The sequence below is a fragment of the Branchiostoma lanceolatum genome, chromosome 7 (assembly GCF_035083965.1).
Source record: "Branchiostoma lanceolatum isolate klBraLanc5 chromosome 7, klBraLanc5.hap2, whole genome shotgun sequence".
Taxonomy (NCBI): domain Eukaryota; kingdom Metazoa; phylum Chordata; class Leptocardii; order Amphioxiformes; family Branchiostomatidae; genus Branchiostoma; species Branchiostoma lanceolatum.
This window is the reverse complement of record NC_089728.1, coordinates 15,077,767-15,096,542: the sequence shown is the minus strand read 5'-3', so window position 1 is coordinate 15,096,542 and position 18,776 is coordinate 15,077,767. Positions and strand designations below refer to the sequence as shown.

Below are 18,776 nucleotides of genomic sequence, written 5' to 3'. Positions count from 1 at the left end.
CCGAACATGTATGTAACCGGTATCCTATGCTTGCGCCTGCTAATGTTTCCCAATGCAAACATGCACCAAAGAATTCAATCCTACGGATCATTACACAAAGAAGAGCCGAACGTTTGCTAACGCTTTGCTTGATTTACAAACGTAGAGTTTCCGGAAGCAACATCAAACAAATTTTGTTTTATATACAATCGTGAGGGCAACATGCTCCATAACTAACGCCAAAAATGTACACAACTGTATCTTACAAACTCCAAACTATTCATATCTCTGTATGGTATAAGCAATATGTATAAGAAAGATTGCAAGCTGGTGCCGCATCTGCAAAGACCTGTACCGTTGCTTGCACTGTGACGGCGGACTCCATTTTGCTTTGGAGTTTCATGACGCAGATTTAGGGCTATCTTTACCAGTGTCAAGTGTCCTTCTTCTGTGCGTACCCAAAACATGACGTAGTCAAATCGTCGTAAAGAAAATAGGATCCGCCATGCCGCAGGACTGACACACCAATGTCCACGTGTATTCACAACAGTTCTGCTGACAGCAGTGGTGGCTGCTGCCCTGGATGGTAAACCCAGCTCTGACCAGCGCCTCGAGAATGTGTGCCTCGTTTAACGACTTTCTCTCCATCGCGCGCGCTCCGACATCCAGCGCCAGTCCGTCCGGAGTGGTGTATACCTCCTCGGGAAGTACATTGTCATGATCAGGTGGCAGTTCAAAGTACATGAGGATGGCTTTATGGAGAGCTGTCCTGACGCGTTCTCTGGTGGCGTTGTCACTCGTCAGGAACCTGAAGCAAGCGCTGTGTGCGGTAGAGCTTGTGGACATCATCATGTGAACTGTGGCAAACTGTCCGAACTGGTATTGACTCAGCGCTTCCGTCAACGGTTGGATGCTGTAGAACTCAGCCTCTTTCTTCAGTTGTCTTAGCTCGTCAAAGTTCCTTGGGAGAAGTAGCTCGGAGGTTCTGAGGAAGTTGAGGACGTAGCGGAAGAGTTTGCCGTCTCGGTCGATGAAGCAGCGGCCGTGTTCGTCGGTCACGAGGGTGCGGATAGGGCTGAACATGGCGCTCAGCGCAGAGTCGGGGTAGCGGCTTAGCGTGGACCGAAGGGTTGTATAGATGAAGCCCCCGACGTTCAGGGTGACTGGCGTGTCTTCAGACGACATGGTGTACCGGCTGCCCCGCACCAGCTACTTTGAGGGGGCATTTGTGACAGGATACGCACCTAGGATGAAAACCCTATCCACATCTTTTGTACCAACCGATTGTTTTAATGTTGACAGTGTGCAGGGTCACCAAGAAGCTTAGAACAATGGCTGCTAGCAACATCAGATATTGCGTTACGTATTTGAATGCGGGTGAACAAATGCGCCTGTACTTTTACATGGAGAAAGTGGTCAAAGTAGTCCATGTACAGATACGTTCTGAGGACACAGAGTATCAAGTCGCAAAACCAACAAACTGTAAGTCTAGCGGTCCGTGTGGTTCAAGGAAATTAGAGGTAGTTCGGTTGTTCAAGATGGAAAAAAAATTAAAGATCTACCTTACTACATAAACATTGGGGTCATTCCGGGTCAGTGAGTCGCAACTATACACCATGTGGGTCAGCAGGGCTGAGCTGAGCTTAGATAAGCCGCACCGCTGTCTGTCAATGGCAATGCAAGTGGGCGTAGCGGTGCAAGGGAGGATGCCTACTACTCTCCAAGCAGAGGTTAGGCTTCGGCTTGTTCTTGACGTCTTTTTATCGGGATTTCTATTTTTTTTCTGTCCACCAACTGGCCTAAAAAGACGATTCGTAGGTTCCCAAAAGAGAACCTTGCAGTGGTGGGATACTGGAATTCCTTCAGCATCAGGTAGATTTGTTCATTTTCGCGGTGGTTTAAGTTCGCGGAAGGAGGGAAAAGAAGATTTTCGCTGTGTTTTAAGATTGTGGTTTGAACAATTCTTTAGTACACTAGTTATTACAGGTCTCTACCAGACAAACGACGCCAGCTATAGGGAGAATATGTGCCAGCTAGGGAAGTTTGGCCACCAGAGTTTCATATGCTAGCGCAGGCGGAAGTTCATGTATATACCTTACTGTCGACTGACTTTACTGGTCAGTTATTCCTTTTTTGCCGAATTGTACGATCCATACGCCCGTGTCAAGTCGCAAAGCCAACAAACTTTAAGGCTAGTGGTCCATGTGGCTCAAAGAAATTACAGATAGTTTGATTGTTCAAGATCGAAAAAAGTGAATCCATGGTAACGGATATTCGCGGCGTCATAATTTCGCGCTGGAGAGGAAAACCGTGTAATGTAAATAAAATCACCGCAAACATTTCATGATTTACAATAATGTGTGTAAAAAAGGATAATAACCCGGAAATATTGTATACTCAATACTGTAGTTGGGGAACTATAGAAAAGACAACAATTGACCGCTACCACACATGAAAAGTAATGTTAACAACACTGAGAGTTTCCACACTTCCTTTTTGATACCAGTACAGCCTTTTTATTTCTGAGTACAATTCGCCACTATCTAGAAGTATTCTATCGCGAGTTGTTAGACATTGGATAACTTCATCAGAGGCACCAACACAGTGGCGTTATGGTTGATTTAGAATTACAATATGTCTATTGTCTCCCCTGAGGTTTTGTGAACATTAATTTATTCATGTACTATCTCTCCAGCACCATATTTATTCTATATACTTTTATTTTTCTACGAACCTGATACAGGTTCATCTCATTAAGATTATTCATTTAAAGATACTAGAAAATGGTTTGTTTTTACATTGAGGCCACAACAAGTAAATTCTATGGATGACAAAAGTGCGCTCATCAATTTTCGCCTGTTTGGAAAAATAAGACAAGAAGTTTTTTCCCTCCGGAGATGGTCAACATGACGAGAAAGTATTAAATGGGAAAACATGTTGTGTTGTAGCCTTGACTGTGCTTGTAGAAGTGACACTAGTGAGGTAGCCATGACTGTTGTGGACTTGTGGTAGAAGTGAAACTAGTTGGATAGTCGTAAAAGTGGCACAGATGTGTTTGCCATAAGTGTAGTTGCCAACTTGGTAAGTGATACCAGTCTACCACACTAGTGTCACTTTGCGCACTCCTTGAATACAGGAATAAAAGACATGTTGGCTACGATACCATATTTTGTCACTTCAATTCTTGTTACAACGTTTATGGTGTCTATTTTGACAATTTTGTCATTTTTACCCATCTTTTCTTCGCCCTCTAGCATTAAATTTGGAGTCTGCAGTAGATGTCATCCATAAAATTTACATGTCGTGACCTACGGAAGAATTTGCATCAGTAGCTACCACTGGGGTATATCACAACTTCTTGGTACTTGGACTAAATGCAGCACATCCTACCAACTTCAGCATTTCTTTGTAGCACCATGCCATGACAGTCCTAACACATGCCATAAATACAACTTGTACTGTGACGAAGCGATACTTTCGAACTTTCATAGTCCGCAAAATTTCCTCATTGCGCTGAGAAGATTCTTGTTGCATGGGTTAATGTAGATATCCAAACCTAGGACTACATGTGTTTTGCTGTCATTACGTTACCTGATAGCAAAAATCACAATTTTCAAGAATTATAACTTCATGACAAGCAAAATTGAATATAAAAGGCGTCAACTATTAAAAGTTGAACATATGCATAACATAATACAAAAGAGCTTTTAAGTACTCTGATGGTTAGTTAAAAGGTTAATAAATAAATAACATCACATTGTGTACAAAAATAAACATTAATATAAAATACGAGAACTGTCTTGCAACTGACCTGATATGGGACAAAAAAGGCAACAAAAACACTTATTTTTTCCTTCGCCATAATAGGAACTTCTATGAAAATGGTCCCTTGATGCGATGTAATAAACATGCGATCATGTTAATAGAATTTGACTGCTCTTACGTTAAAGTACAACGAAATTAAAGCAAAGCCAGCAACGATGACAATAAAACGTCAGTCACTGTCACACATTGATCTACAACTATTAAATCCCTGATACGCTTATCGATAGAATTTCCGAGCGAAAGATTGCATATAGCAACATGACTACTAGATATATTTATACATGCCGCTTCTCTGTTCCCTTCTCTGTCCGCGGCATTTGCATTGATAGTCCGGTTCCTACTATTCTAATAGCGACTGTCTTATATAGCCAGCTCCATTGGAAGCATGGTACCTAGGCAAGGCATTCGTAAATTGCAGCTAAGCTGTATATGGGAAGCCATACATGTACACTTCAATGACATAGTCCCTGAAATACTGGCGACACGTGACAGACAGCACCAGTCCTCTCCTTACACCATTAACATCCATCCACCGGGTTACAGATATCCTCCATTTTGAACAACAGTGTGTTTGAGATATCTCTAGTGCAGCACCGTCCCGGTATGTACAGTTACAGGAGGGCATTCAATACTGGGGGGGGGGGGGCGTTTTTTTCAGGGTGGCGGATATATGTGACCTAGCGGAATTATGGTAGTAGATGCTTTACCCTATGTACCGACGTAGCACCATCTCCGTCTGTTTACCTCCTACATCGTATACGCGTGATGCAAATATTAAGATGGAGAAGGCGTTTTCCGTTTCCTCACTAGCACCCACTTCTCTGCTTCTTTAGGGTCGTGTTGTAGCACGGGAGTCGGACCCCCTTGCAAAACGTACCCCACGTCCATATATGCCCTGAGAAGCGCCGTGACGGGCACCACTGCCTCGATGTTCGCGGCTCGCGGCATCCCTCCGCCGTCTGTGAACGTCGCGATCAGTTCGAAGGACCACTTCCACTTCTCCTCTATGTGAACCGACACGCGCAGGTTCCGTATCCACGCCGGTAGGAGCTCCTGTCTGTTACACTCGACGGCTAGGCTCGACAGCACCTGTTTTACCTCCTGTAGCCTACACTCTGGCTGTGTTCTACTGACTACCACCCTGTACTCGTTTCCACCCGCGTTCTTGTTGAAAATGTGTTCGATAATGAGAACGTCGCCCTCCCCTCTCGGGCACATCGCTCTGGCTTCATCCCTCCTCAGTTCCTCGATTAGCGGCTGGATCTGGTAGAAATCCGCCTCCTTCTTTAGCTGGGAGAGTTCCTTAAAGTCTTCGGGTAACAGGAGCTCCGTGGTGCGGAGAAAGTTCAAGACGAAGCGGAAGAGCTCGCCGTCCCTGTCGATGAAGTAGCGGCCTTGGTCGTCCCTGCCCGTCGGTAGATCTCCGCTGAACATCGCGCCCAACATGGAGTCAGGATAGCTGGTCAGCGTGGACAGCGATGTCGTGTAGATGTGGCCGCCAACGTTTAACGAAACGGGGGGAGACATCTCGAAATCTGGCAAGAAATCGGCAAAAAGCTGTCGTTAACAGCGTTACATACAGCTATGTTACAGGTACACCAAATCAAGTTTGGATTTGGGAAATCGCCCACCGGCAAGTGCCTTTTTTACTTCCGGGTTTATGGAAGACCCCATTCTAGTCTGAGGGGTGGTTTTAGGTTTGAAGAAAATTATTATCAAAAGTCCAATGTCTTTGTTTTATATTGGGGGTACAGAGCTAACACAACAGTTTTAAACAGTTTTGATTGTGATGTTATTTTGCTGTTATTTGAACACAATACACAATCGTTAAGTATGTTTTTGCAATGACGCAACCCAAAACAAAAAGTGGGTCACAGGTCACTTGCGTCATATGACGATTACACAAGATGGAGGACAGCGCAAAGTCAGACGAGCTAGCCGTCGCAGAATCAAAGTGAGTTGGGGTCTTTCCTTTGACTGTCAGCGACATAAGATGGTGCTGGGTTGTGCCTTGTAGTCCTACGTATATGGGGGGATTGTTTAAGAAGGCAGAAATCGCCGAGGCGAAGCGTAGAGAGACGTGGGGAAAAGACCGATGCGATGTATGCCGGTTGTTGATCAAATTTTGGGACCTTGTTTTTTTTAGCAAAAACATGCAAGTCACTCTTAGTTCTTATGACTCATATGTACGCAGGCGTTAGAGTGCCGTAAGCTAGCATAATTAACACTACGTTCCTTTCACTGTTGAACTGAATGACATAAAATTATGTTTCCCAATGTGTAAATCCCAAAACTCAGGCGAATTATGTAACTGTTGTTTGTTTTTCCCACGAAACCGTTAATCATTATGTAGAAAGGCACACGCCTACTTGAACAACTTCAGTGCAAGATTTTAGTGTTTGTACCTATTTTGAATGAGCTCGTCTGTGATGTTTGCGCATAGATAAAAGAGTCACCATACATGTAAATAACTAACAACAGTGATGAGATTCAAACATACTTTACATACCCCCAGTGTACCGTGTTGTCTTGAATTGTGATTGTGAGTGGGTAACACTTTTGTGTCTTGTTTCTGAAATTCAGATCTTTCCTGGGAAGCTGGTTCAACATCAAGTGGCGCCCCACATCCATGGCACAGTTGGCTGCAGCTGAGGCAAGGGTGCTACAACGTAAGCTGTTCATGTGATCTTGAATGACATCTGTCCGTCATAGAACAGCAGCAACATTGTTAACTTATCAAGAACATTCTATTTCAACAGAAATGTGTTAAATAGTGTCGTCATGTCATTTTTCAACAACGTGTTTCTAGTTTCAATTGAGTGATCATCACTCCTATTTGGGGCTATTTGTACTTTTTTGAGGACATCTCAAAAGTTTATTATACATTTATGACATACAAATGTTTCTATGAAGCCTCTGTTGTGGATATCCTGAGCAAGTAATTTTGAATGTTGGATATTAGTACCAGTCTGTAAAGACTTTTAACAATGATGAAAGTAAATGATAAAGGCAACAAAGAAAAGGTTGCAAAGATTTTGCTTACAATATCAAATCAGTTGAGTGAATTAGCTTTTTACAGCTGATAAACAGTTGGAAGTGAAAGCTTTAAAACTGACTGACTGATGAAATTCTTTTCCAGATGTGAAATCTGCTTTTGAGAGTTTCTACGTTCGAATCACAGGCAACAGAAGAATATGGACTCTAAAAGTAGACCCCAAAAAGCCAGAGGCCCTCCCTATTGTCATGGTACATGGCTTTGGAGCTGGATCAGCTATCTGGTTATTGAATGTTGACGCCATTGGTACGCACAGATCGCTGTACGCGTTTGACATTCTCGGATTTGGGAGAAGTTCTCGGCCAACGTTCAGCACCGAGGCAGATGTCATAGAGGAGGAATTTGTGAACTCTATCGAGGAATGGAGGGAGGGTGTCGGGCTGGAGAAGTTCATCCTGCTGGGACACAGCTTTGGGGGTTTTCTAGCAGCCTCCTACTCCCTTAAACACCCAGACAGAGTCCAACACCTGATACTGGCTGACCCCTGGGGATTCGCTGAGAGGACAGAGAAGGCTGCTGAGGAACAGAGAGCTCGGGTGAGATGTTCAGATAACTTGCTGGTTTTAAGTTCTCTCTCTAGATTTTTGATTCCATTTTCGGGCAATGTTACCCTCTGAAGAAAGAAACTTTTTGTAGTATTGGTGATCATTTCTTGATGAAGTGTTAGCTTTACAACAATGTTACAAGACAAGATACAAGACACAGGTACATACAGAAGGCTGCCTTTTGAACTGTATGAGATTTGTAGCAATCTACGATTAATGTACATTGTACTTCCAAAGTTAGTGAACATACCGGAACATTAAGTAGATACTGGAGCAGTCATACATTTCTGTCTATTGTAACTGTCATGTGGTAGTTCATCCCTCTAGCAGCAGTTAGGGTAGCAGGGCCCTGGGCCTGGGGTAAAAAATTACATACGCAGTCCTTGTATATGTTTGTGATACACCTTACTTGATGTTCCAGGTGCCATTTTGGATCAAGGCTGTTGGTACTGTGCTTCTGAACTTCAACCCACTTGCGGCTGTCAGGGCGGCTGGGCCCTGGGGTAAGCAGCTGCTGATCTCTGCCATGATACATTAGAGAATGTGCTAATCTTTTGGTATCTGCTCTTTGGAATTAGGAGAATGCTATGTTGGTCATCTAGCTGTTTTACATCAAATGCCTTATCAGCCCTAAGCCTTGCATATGTAGTAAACTCTATGCGAATTTTGACCAACTCGAAATACAGTATGGTACTTGACTACTTGTGCTGTAAGCAAATCATGCTTTATACTATAATGATGCCTTGGAACAAGATACCATTGTTACTTTGTGTTTTTCTAAACGTTCCCTGTATTTGCCGTAGGCCCGGGTCTTGTACAGAGGTTCCGGCCAGACCTTCAGGCGAAGTTTTCAGAAGTGTTTGATGATGACACAATCTTTAGCTACCTCTATCACTGCAATGCCCAGTCTCCAAGGTAGGCCGATGTTCTTCAGATAAACTTTCGTTCTTGAGATAACCTTCCTATATGTCCTTTATTATCCTAACTGTATTGATAATATCAACTGATTTTTGTTAATATGCTACATGGCCAATATGTAGATATTTGACTGCTTTTTGTGATCATTTGTTGGTATCCATCTGTAGTTATTCTCTCTTTCTTTGCTATTCTCTTCAAACTATTTTGTGTTGAAAATATACCTTTTGTTTCTTACAGTGGTGAGGCAGCATTCTCTTACATGCAGATTCCATTTGGCTGGGCCAAGAACCCCATGCTCCCGCGCATGATGCAGCTGCGGCGGGACATCCCGGTCACGTTCATCTACGGCGCCCGGTCCTGGATGGACAAGGAGTCGGGAAAACAAGTAAAGGTGCAACGACAGGACTCTTATGTGGACGTGCAGGTGAGAGAACAGTTATTCTTTTGTATTAAAACCCGCGGACAGAGGTTCAGCCCAGTAAAAATCATAAATATTTGACCCCTGACCTCCCTCACAAAACGCGTGAAACAGAAAAATAGAAAAATCCTTCTATTTAGCCTTCTCCCTTCTGTCTAATCTTGCAACAAATATAGATTTGCTACCCAAATGGCTACCTCAGCAGAGTAGTTGAAGAGTTGCTCTATACATTTACATTTATCATATGCCCTCCAAAAATCAGGGCATATGATAAGAAGGTCACAATATTCCCTACTAACCTCTGCTTGGAGATTATACATTGTGTATTTTGTGTTATGCTGGTTCTCACTGGTTAACAATTTTGTTATCTGTTGTAGAGTGTGCCAGAGGCTGGACACCACGTGTATGCTGACCAGTATGAGGACTTCAACAGGCTGGTGGTGCAAGTGTGTGCAAAAACGGACAAGGCACAGCTGTCTGAAAAGAATAACAAAAAGACAATCATTTAGATTGTGCTGACAGAACCGTAAACTGGACGGTCCGATGGCTAGTACTGTAAATTCATTAACTTTCACGGTGGTTTTATTTTACGAAAGGAGGGAAAAAGAGGTTTGTGCACTGTTTTAAACTCAGTTGAAATAATTCTGCAGTATGGTAGTAATATATTGGAAATTCATATTTACAGTTGAATAGTCACCTCAAAAACCACGAAAATATAACCATCGTGAAAGTTACAAGATTTACAGTATTTTCATCCTACCAGTATTGCTATTACGCACATATTGTCAAAAGGAACATTAGGGTAGACTGTGATAAACACTGCAATGTATGAAAGAGAAGAGTGTTGAATGTAGAACCATTTTACAGTAAACTGTCTATTTTTGTCTATACTTAAGAGATCTAGAGTGAGCAATTCTGCAACAATTAGGTTTTAGGCTATTCATTGTACTCTGCAAGCATGTATTTGTTAGAAGGAACTTAATGGGTAGACTGTGATAAAAACAATGTTGGAAAAAGAAAAGTATTGAACTCATACTATTCAGAACATTTTACAGTACTATTTAACAGTCTATCTGTTGCAGTGGGAGGGAGCAATAGACCAATCCCCTAGCCCCACCCACCTCCATTAAAAGTTAGAAATGCAAAATGAAAACATCAAAATGCAAATATCTGTGATTGGTCCGCCAGATGATTGCCATTCTCTTATTGGTTGAACTGCTAATTGTGATGGACAGTCAGGATAGGTCTATTCTGCAATAATTAGGTTAATTGTGATGCACAGATCTATGTCTTGGGGAAAAGACATTTTAACAGAAACTGATTGGTCTGACATTAACTTTAAAAATGCTTTATTCATTATGAAATTGTACAATGTTAGTGGAGTTGACATGTATATACATCCTTCACTTTCATGTGATTATGATTGTAAGTCTGGTTACTTAGGATATGGAAGCACACAAGAAATTTGGAACCCCGAACAGGTTTTAGAGTCAAATATTTGTAGAACTGTAGACGTCATGCCAAAATTGCAGTATCATTATATAGAGAAAAGCATGCTCTGTCAAGTGATCTGTGGCATTAACTGTAGATCCAGTGACAACCCTAATATGGTGCTCTCAAAATGGAAAAATGACTGTCCAGATCAACAATATGATTATGAGCCGAGTAAATTAGCCAAAGTATATCTCGCTTGATGTTATGTGAAAATGGTGCCATGTACAAGTGTATGTATCAAGGGGTTCTGCAAGCATTTTTGTCCTTTATGCATAATCCTACCTACCTAGGCAGACCATCTGGGCTTCATGCCCTGTTTTGATTTTATGTCATCTGTTATCTGACCGCTCTAATTCAATACATAGCATAGCATATATACACACCCACCCATGTAGACCTCTCTTAACAGTCTCAGGAATGTCTTGCATATCTTAAAGGTTGTCAGATGAACTTAAATGGATTTAATGGCCATGACAGATTAATACACAGAACAGGTTTTTAACAAACATATAATATTACATGTGTGTAAACTTTTCTCACTTATATTGAATTACAGATAGATTTTAAAAATACCTGACCTCCAGTTTGTGTAATGGAATATTTTGTCTCTTGTCTCTTTTAGCTTAAAGTAGAACTAAAGTAAATTGAGTTGTCTTGGTGGGGAAGTGGAATAGGGGTGCAGGAGCACACTCTCTGGATAGTATTGGCTATTTGCATTTTTAAATGCACACACGAACATGCCTTTCCCTAGTGCTGAACAACATCCACACACAGGCAAACATATACTAGTATATACCTGGTGCATACATACCTGTCCCTGGTGCTGAACACTATCCACTCACAGGTAAACACCACACACACATAGGTAAGCATGCCTTTCTCTGGTACTGAACAACATCCACACACTTAAATGCACTTTTCCCTGGTGCTGAACACCATCCACACACATGCAAACACATCTGTCCCCAGTGCTGAACACCATCCACACACTTCCAAACACACCTGTCCCTGGTGCTGAACACCATCCACACACTTCCAAACACACCTGTCCCTGGTGCTGAACACCATCCACACACTTACAAACACACCTGTCCCTGGTGCTGAACACCATCCACGCACTTACAAACACACCTGTCCCTGGTGCTGAACACCATCCACACACATACATACATACGCACCTGTCCCTGGTGCTGAACACTATCTACACACAGGTAAACACAGCGCTATCCCTGGAGCTAAATGAACACCATCCACACTGAGATAAACACCTGTTTCAGGTCTAGGTGCTGAACACCATCCACACAGAGATTAACGCACCAGGCCCTGATCATAACAAACAGGTTAGTTTCTAGAAAGCATGTAAGTTTGTAGTGAAGCAGTTATCTTCAACATTATCAAAAGTTTAAGTAACTGCTCTATGTATTTTACCGTAGTATCAAAGAAAGTCGCTAAGATCTTTTCAGGAGAAAGAAAGTTCTAAAACTCATAAAAAATCCATATCATTTAGAAATTCCACAACAAACCACTGGCACCAACAAAAGCAGAAACGTAACCAGTCATGTCAAAGCAGGTGGAGTTTTTTCAGACAAAAAAAAGCATTGAACGGTTAAGAATGCCACAATTTTCCTTGTCCCCACCAACGTCTGCTTGGTGTAATGAAAGGACGATTGGTTGGCAAGGAAACGCAACCCCGCCCAATAGGTCAAAGTTCACGCAGTTACGTAAGAGTTTGTTTGTGTAATTCGGGCAACATGACGGACGTGAGTGTCCCGCGCCAAGAACACTCGTCTTCTCAAGAGTCTAGGTAAGGTTATGTCTCTCCCACCATGTCAAAATGTTGTTTAAGAGTCTAAGCATTATGCTAACGTTCGATTTTATGTTAAACGTTTGGATGAAATATGTTAAAAGTCGCTGGAAGAGGCCGAGAAATGTAGGACAGAGGGGCCCAAGGAACCGGCAGGGGGCGTTCACCTATGTTTGAGAAAAGCTGCAAGTCATCTTTAATACAACGTATGATTATGATTCACCGCTATTTATGTATTTGTATGATATATTCTCGCTTATTGCAAACCTCGTGCTTTGAGTGTTCTTAGTGAATTGTCAGTGGAAGGTTGGGATGAATTTTAGTTTATTTGGGAAAAGTATTTTTAGGACCTGTGAAACGATGTTGGACATGTCCTATAACAGGTGCCGGTTGGGCAGACGGCTGAAGTGGCGCCCGACGTCACCGGCGCACCTGGCCGACGCAGAAACAAGGGTGCTGCAGCGTGAGTTGGCATAAATAGTCCTTTTGTAGTTATTGAAAACAGCTGCTTAGTCTGTAAGAATTCAGCTGTGTCAAGATTTAGCCAGGCTTCAAAAAGGGTATTCCTATATAACGTTAGCTATCATGTTACTGTCAATGTGCTCAAAGACAAGGAGTCTTAATGTTATGATGCAGAGGCCTATAGCTCAGCATATGTGTGGCAACACTGGGGTTTTGGTTTGTTTTTGTGTGTCTCTTTCCTCCTGCATACAAAGATTATAAAGATACGTATAATGGAACTCTTTTATGCAATACCTAAACATGTACATCCAATGTTATATCTATGATGATGATCTAACGTTATAGTAAAAGGCTTATGGACCAAAAAAGTATTTAAAAAATCGATTTTGTAGCCTCCCCTATCGAGAACACTCAAGGTTAAGATAGTTTTATTATGGATTCAAAGGTAAAATGACTATTTTGAATACATTTCTTCGTAAGTCCTTAATTGGGATGTTGAGATGACAGCTATAGATACTTGGATATTTTCTAATTAAAAAATTGTTCTCTTCCTAGATGTGAAATCAGATGTGGACAGATTCTACATCCCGATCTCCAACGACAGAAGGATATGGACCCTCAAAGTGGACTCCCCAAATCCTGAGGCCCTACCAATCGTCCTAATACATGGCTTTGGAGCTGGAGTAGGTTTCTGGTTATTGAACATCGATGCCTTAGCTAAACACCGAGCTGTCTATGCGTTTGACGTGCTGGGCTTTGGACAAAGTTCTCGGCCAAAGTTTGGCACCGATGCAGATGCAGTGGAGGAGGAATTTGTGAACTCTATTGAGGAATGGAGGGAGGGTGTCGGGCTGGAGAAGTTCATCCTGCTGGGACACAGCTTTGGGGGTTTTCTGGCAGCCTCTTACTCCATCAAACACCCAGACAGAGTCCAACACCTGATACTGGCCGACCCCTGGGGATTCCCTGAGAGGACAGAAGAAGCTGCTGAGGAACAGAGAGCTCGGGTAAGGGGTTAGCCTGGTACCCAGTCATCTTCAGCTTGTGTCTGCATCCCAATAGCAAGCTTAAGGTAGAGGCCATTGGGAAGCAGGCACCTCAATTCGCTGAAAATGATGGAAGCAAGGCTAGTAAGATAATGTTTTACTCTGGACTTCAAGTTCTTGCGATCTCGGTTCTCGATTGATGGGTGACTGCATCAGATCTCTTGTTTTTGCACTCCTATAACACTTTCAATGTGCAAACTGCAAGTAAGAAATGTACCAAGTAAAAATAGAAATGAAGTCTAATGTAATGTTTTTCAATACACAAATAGCCAGCAAACACCATCGTCTGAAACATACACTGATGCAGGCTACCTTTTTTTGAATAGACTGGCATGTCAGATGATGAACATGTAAGATAATTGTGTTAAATTGTTGCAGATCCCAGTTTGGATGAGAGCGATTGGTACCATACTGCTGCGCTTCAACCCACTGTCACCCTTCAGAGCAGCAGGGCCATGGGGTGAGCACGTTTCTTTGTCTTAAATTAGCATGAAATATCTTTGACTCAGTGCTCAAGTCACACTTCTGGAAAGTAACGTTATATAAGACCAGAGAATTGGTTGAAAATTTGGTGATTCGAGTTGCAGTAGAGTTAAAACTTTCTAAACTTTTCTTACCCCCGTTTTGTGGTAAGGCATGATTTTTATGATTTTTGCTAAGGTTTGGTACAAAATTACATTGATTTTTCAGGGTAGGTTGTGCATCTCGCCACATGTAGTTGATAGTTTGATACATATTCAATGATAATTCAGTACATCTGGACAGAAGTAAAGCTTTCAGTGTTTCAGATGATGTCCTTCATTCTTCAATGATATGCAAACATCTTAAAAGTAAGTCCAGATGCCTTGAGTACAAAGATGCACTGTTTTGGTTTACATTTTCCCTATCATGTTTTGTGTAGGTCCGAGGCTTATACGCAGAGCACGACCAGATCTTCAAGCCAAGTTTGTCGATGCCTTTGAGGACTTCACTGTCATTGACTACCTCTACCACTGCAACGCACAGCCACCAAGGTTAGGAGACACCCACTTACTGCTTACACATCACAAATTATAGTTGGGGGCCTTGATTCCATTTCAAACTGTTAGGGAAGGATGCTCATGAGTCAAAATGTAAAGTTTGGGAATAATGTGATACACAGGGAGTCGATGGCTAAACTGAACAGGACATTGCAGCACGTTGCTGAAACGTAAGCAAGAAGTTTCGTTTAAGGTTGTGTTCGTGTTAATACCTCGTATGTAGGTTCATTTAGTTGTGTCCAAAGACATATAATTATGCAACGGCTGTTACTCTGATGCAACGTTGACCAAGGAGAACAAAAGAGATTCGGCAGTTTAATATAATAGGTTTAAATAGCAGGCTATACGCATTACGTTCCGGCGACGTGCTGGACATTGCAAGTGTATAAACTATAAACCATTTGTCCATTTTTTTTAACAGTAGTAAAGATAATGCTTAACATGTTCTAGCATGAAAGTTTATCTATGTTGGCAAATGAAGTTAACTTCGCTCATGACCAGTTTAAGAGGATTTACAGGCTTACTGGCACTTTTTACCTATCACTAGAGTCACATGACCATCAGATTATGTGCAAGAAATGATGGGTCATTTTTCTTTTCTTCGTCCTCAGTCAGAGATTGACCACTTTACCCTTTTTTAACAAAAGTCTTGTTTTCTATTGACATACATTGTATCTCTGCTGTGTATAACAGTGCAGAGACGGCATTCGGCCACTTGCAAATCCCCTACGGCTTTGCCAGGAATGCCATGCTGCCCCGCATGACACAGCTGAGGGAGGATGTGCCCATCACGTTTATTTTCGGTGGCGAGTCTTGGATGGACAGCAGGCCAGGGAAGCAGATCAAGGTTCTAAGGAGGGAGTCATATGTAGATGTAACGGTGAGAAGTTTTGCCTCTTGGTTGTATCATTGTGTCTGAATTAACAGACTCTTCTATGTGATTCAAAGATTTTTTCCAAGGTAGGTTCTGTTAAATTCCCTGGTATGATTAGTTGAGAAGAGTGGAAGCTAAAAATCTGTAAAATTTGGTGTAAAAAAAGTCCAGCTGGACCTTAATTCAGCTAAACCCCTTATCTACTAGTAACTGGACCAGAGGCAAGTTGCATCCTACATTGGATTTGTGTTACTCTTGCTGTGAGAATATCATGCAAAGCGTAAAAGTATGGCTAAAAAGACAACAAAACACACAAAGCATAAAAAGATTTGTTTTTTATCTATGAAATTTGTTGAGCAGATTGCTCAGTCGCTAACGTGACGTGTGTCCAGTACAGTGAGATGGGCGCTTTAGCTTATTTATAGGGAAATACTTCAAATAGTGACAAGGACAGACACTGCATGTAGTATCTACAAGTTCAACGTTTCAAGGAATTTCAATGTTTCAAGGAATACATGAGCATTTCCATGTACACTACACATCTGACTATCAACCATTTCTTGATTTATAAATTATACCCTTCAAACAATGCATCTGTAACTTTGGTTTCTGTCTGCAGTACATCAAGGAGGCAGGACACCACGTGTATGCTGACCAACCAGACAAGTTCAACAGGAAGGTGGTGTGGGTCTGTAATAATGCGGACAGAGCGCACCAGTCAGAAACTACACAAACTATAATGGAGACAAGCATATGACGATCAGTGCCTTTTCTAACGCAAAGTGACCAGTTTTTATTGCATTGATATATGAAAAAGAAGTTTTTAGAAGTCTACTTGTATTGAAATCTGGATTGATATCTGTACTGTCTCAAGCAAACTGTATATATGATGCTGTATTTCTATTAGTACATGTGTTTTTGATACTGTCTCTTATCATGTTTTTGATACTTTCATATCAAAATGTGAATATGCTATAAGCAAAATCAAGTTCTTTTAGATGTCTGAGATGAAGCTGGTGACCATCTATTGCCTTGGTTGGTATTGATCAAGTATAACTTGTAAACTTAAAGCTAGAACTTGTAACTTGTCAGAATGTCTAGTCCTAGAGATTTCGTATCATGTACCATCATTTATTCAAAAAGTATGACAAAATGTTTCTCAGCTGATTCTAATTGATGCGATCAAAGGCTTATTGCAGAGTTACTGCTCCTGTAGATACAAATGATATCAAGCAAAGAAAAGAGAAGAAAATAACTTTCGAGAGTGAAGTGTATGTACCATATGTTTGGAATCATTTTGTTTTCACTCTGTATTTCAATAAAGATCATTAAGCTGATACATCATAATGATTAAAACTTTATCTCAATGGTGATTCCATCATCAGCTGTGACTTCCACTGTCCTGTCTACTAGCATCTTCTGGTGTCACACCATACTTTTGTAAATCTCCATCACATCTGGCATAAAGAGATTAAAGAATCAGCCAATCAATGACATGATTTACTATAGCCTGTGATGAACATAATTTCCTAACACACTCTGAGCCTCTGAACTGTCCATCATTGGAACTTTTGAAAGACTTTGTCTTTACTATACCAGTTATGATGCTGAACAGATGAGGATATGTATTCCATGTAACATTAGCATTTCAATCTATATAGTTGAAGACTATCCATCATTCTAAGTAATGGTTATAATTGAGTGTTTGTCAGTTAAACTGACATATTGCACATGGTGCAAAAGTAAGAACATGACAATTTATTGCGTCTGGAGATGACTGTTGACCTGCCCTTCATGCATCACCACCACTTTTGTTTCCTTATGCTGACCCCTAACATTTTAGTGCTACTTTTGTTACCAGTGTATAAGTGAAGAGTGACCAAAAAGGGAGATTCTGGGCTTAACTCGCGTATCAATCCTTCATCATACAATACGTTGTCTTGCTCTCACTATAGAAATTTATACAACACAAAGAGTTCTATGGTTGAACCTCCTTTCTAACTGGACCACTGTTAGTGTTACATATACGTAATTTTTATTGTATTTTTCGTCCTTTTTTATCCTCAAAATACATGAAACTTGGCTTTCTGAGCAAGCTCTTCAGTACAAACCAAACATTTTCCATTTGGAGACGAATACGGGAAATCCCCCCATACCAAGTGGTGTAAAGTATACTGATAACCCCTATCACAGCACTATTTATGTTCCACCCTCTCTAGTGCTATGTAGAAGGCCTGCTTGTCGCTGAGGTCGTGCCATCCGATTGGTCCAATTTCACAGTCTGCACAGATCAGGAACTTGATGTTTTCTACAGTGTTGGTGAAACCGACGTTCTCGAATGTGTACATGTCCGTCACGAGCCAGAACTCCTGCAGGGTGTCGCCGGCCGGGTCCGTACCCTCTGTCTTCTTCCTCATGCTGGGGAGGAACTTCTGGAAACACAGAACACATCGTGTTGGTTCAGTTGTGAAAACATAATTTGTCAAATGGCATTAATTGGTTGGTTGTAGGGCGGGAGTGTTATTTGTCCCCTGGCTGCTTTTTAAACCAAGGAGGTAAAGTGGAAATCTGGAAATGTTTGCAGTGTTTTTTTTCCAGCAGTTTTTACTACTCCCTCTTAACAGCAAATATGTATTTTCATTGCAATACTACTGAGTACTGTACTACTGAATTGTTTCAATGGCAAATTTAAACATCACAAAAGACACTGTTCCCCTTCTACCGTGAAATTAAGTCCCCGCAGAAAAAATAAATTCACAGCATGATGCTTTCTGATGTCATACCCTGCCACATTTTTCTTATTTCATTGACAGCTTGTATAATCATCCTATAATGCACCAGAGTTTGTTTCTCTGTGATGATCATTTTAACATCTTTGTTACATGCATGTAAATTTATGTAAATTTAAACCATGTATTAAAATGGCCATTTTTGCCTTAAGGTAAGACAGCGTTTGATTGAGAAAAAAGATATCGCTCGATTTTCATCATAGTCATGCTGAAAGTCATACTTAAAACAGTAACATTTTAATCCCTATTATTATTAATAACCAAAGCACGAATCTGAACATTTCTGATATTTTGGGGAGGGGGGCGGACTCACCTCTTTCTTGACCAGCGTCGCGTTGTTCGGTTTCAGAACTATACTGCCGCACTGCTGGCACGTCACAGTCTTGGCGTTCTTCTCTCCGTCTTGTAGCAGCTCATCCATCTTATATATTCCCTCAAAATGGTTTCTTCGATTTTGTCTCAATACTGCAAAATCATTCCTGCACGACCGTCGAAACTCTATTCTCACCTGCACTGCATGTGTCTATTGCTGTATTTACTTTGTGCCT

At 41.5% G+C, this 18,776-nt stretch overlaps 3 protein-coding genes across 5 annotated transcripts; 1 reads left to right on the top strand and 2 right to left on the bottom strand.

The window, feature by feature from the left end:
• Nucleotides 1–147: 147 nt before the first annotated feature.
• LOC136438386 (uncharacterized) lies at nt 148–5,417 on the bottom strand. Its single transcript, XM_066433156.1, has 2 exons — nt 4,582–5,417; nt 148–1,188 (listed from the first exon to the last, which is right to left on the bottom strand). The coding sequence occupies exons 1-2, from the start codon at nt 5,329–5,331 to the stop codon at nt 454–456; spliced, it is 1,485 nt and encodes a 494-aa protein (XP_066289253.1). The 5' UTR covers nt 5,332–5,417; the 3' UTR covers nt 148–453.
• A 169-nt stretch (nt 5,418–5,586) lies between these two features.
• Nucleotides 5,587–16,940, top strand: LOC136437839 ((Lyso)-N-acylphosphatidylethanolamine lipase-like). 3 transcript variants are annotated; one of them, XM_066432364.1, is made up of 7 exons: nt 5,587–5,758; nt 6,388–6,473; nt 6,944–7,395; nt 13,925–14,006; nt 14,448–14,559; nt 15,259–15,445; nt 16,059–16,940. In XM_066432364.1, exons 1-7 carry the CDS (start codon nt 5,712–5,714, stop codon nt 16,194–16,196), a joined length of 1,104 nt encoding a protein of 367 aa, XP_066288461.1. In that variant the 5' UTR covers nt 5,587–5,711; the 3' UTR covers nt 16,197–16,940. The 3 variants fall into 3 exon arrangements, with proteins under 3 accessions (XP_066288461.1, XP_066288463.1, XP_066288460.1); XM_066432366.1 differs by lacking the exons at nt 13,925–14,006; nt 14,448–14,559; nt 15,259–15,445; nt 16,059–16,940 and adding exons at nt 7,826–7,907; nt 8,208–8,319; nt 8,560–8,746; nt 9,118–10,804; XM_066432363.1 differs by lacking the exons at nt 5,587–5,758; nt 6,388–6,473; nt 6,944–7,395 and adding exons at nt 11,908–12,038; nt 12,422–12,501; nt 13,056–13,507.
• LOC136437844 (guanine nucleotide exchange factor MSS4-like) lies at nt 16,751–18,746 on the bottom strand. Its single transcript, XM_066432372.1, has 2 exons — nt 18,542–18,746; nt 16,751–17,871 (listed from the first exon to the last, which is right to left on the bottom strand). Exons 1-2 carry the CDS (start codon nt 18,647–18,649, stop codon nt 17,635–17,637), a joined length of 345 nt encoding a protein of 114 aa, XP_066288469.1. The 5' UTR covers nt 18,650–18,746; the 3' UTR covers nt 16,751–17,634.
• Between the last annotated feature and the right edge of the window lie 30 nt (nt 18,747–18,776).

What these genes read in the sequence shown, in the direction of transcription:
- LOC136438386 (XM_066433156.1), bottom strand. Translation starts at nt 5,331, where the DNA reads ATGTCTCCCCCCGTTTCGTTAAACGTTGGCGGCCACATCTACACGACA. An exon ending in GGAAAACGCCTTCTCCATCT is followed by an intron (nt 1,189 to 4,581) that starts TAATATTTGCAT and finishes CCCTCAAAGTAG; the next exon opens with CTGGTGCGGGGCAGCCGGTA.
- LOC136437839 (XM_066432364.1), top strand. Translation starts at nt 5,712, where the DNA reads ATGGAGGACAGCGCAAAGTCAGACGAGCTAGCCGTCGCAGAATCAAA. An exon ending in TGAGGCAAGGGTGCTACAAC is followed by an intron (nt 6,474 to 6,943) that starts GTAAGCTGTTCA and finishes ATTCTTTTCCAG; the next exon opens with ATGTGAAATCTGCTTTTGAG. An exon ending in CAGAGCAGCAGGGCCATGGG is followed by an intron (nt 14,007 to 14,447) that starts GTGAGCACGTTT and finishes TGTTTTGTGTAG; the next exon opens with GTCCGAGGCTTATACGCAGA.
- LOC136437844 (XM_066432372.1), bottom strand. Translation starts at nt 18,649, where the DNA reads ATGGATGAGCTGCTACAAGACGGAGAGAAGAACGCCAAGACTGTGACG. An exon ending in CGACGCTGGTCAAGAAAGAG is followed by an intron (nt 17,872 to 18,541) that starts GTGAGTCCGCCC and finishes CTGTGTTTCCAG; the next exon opens with AAGTTCCTCCCCAGCATGAG.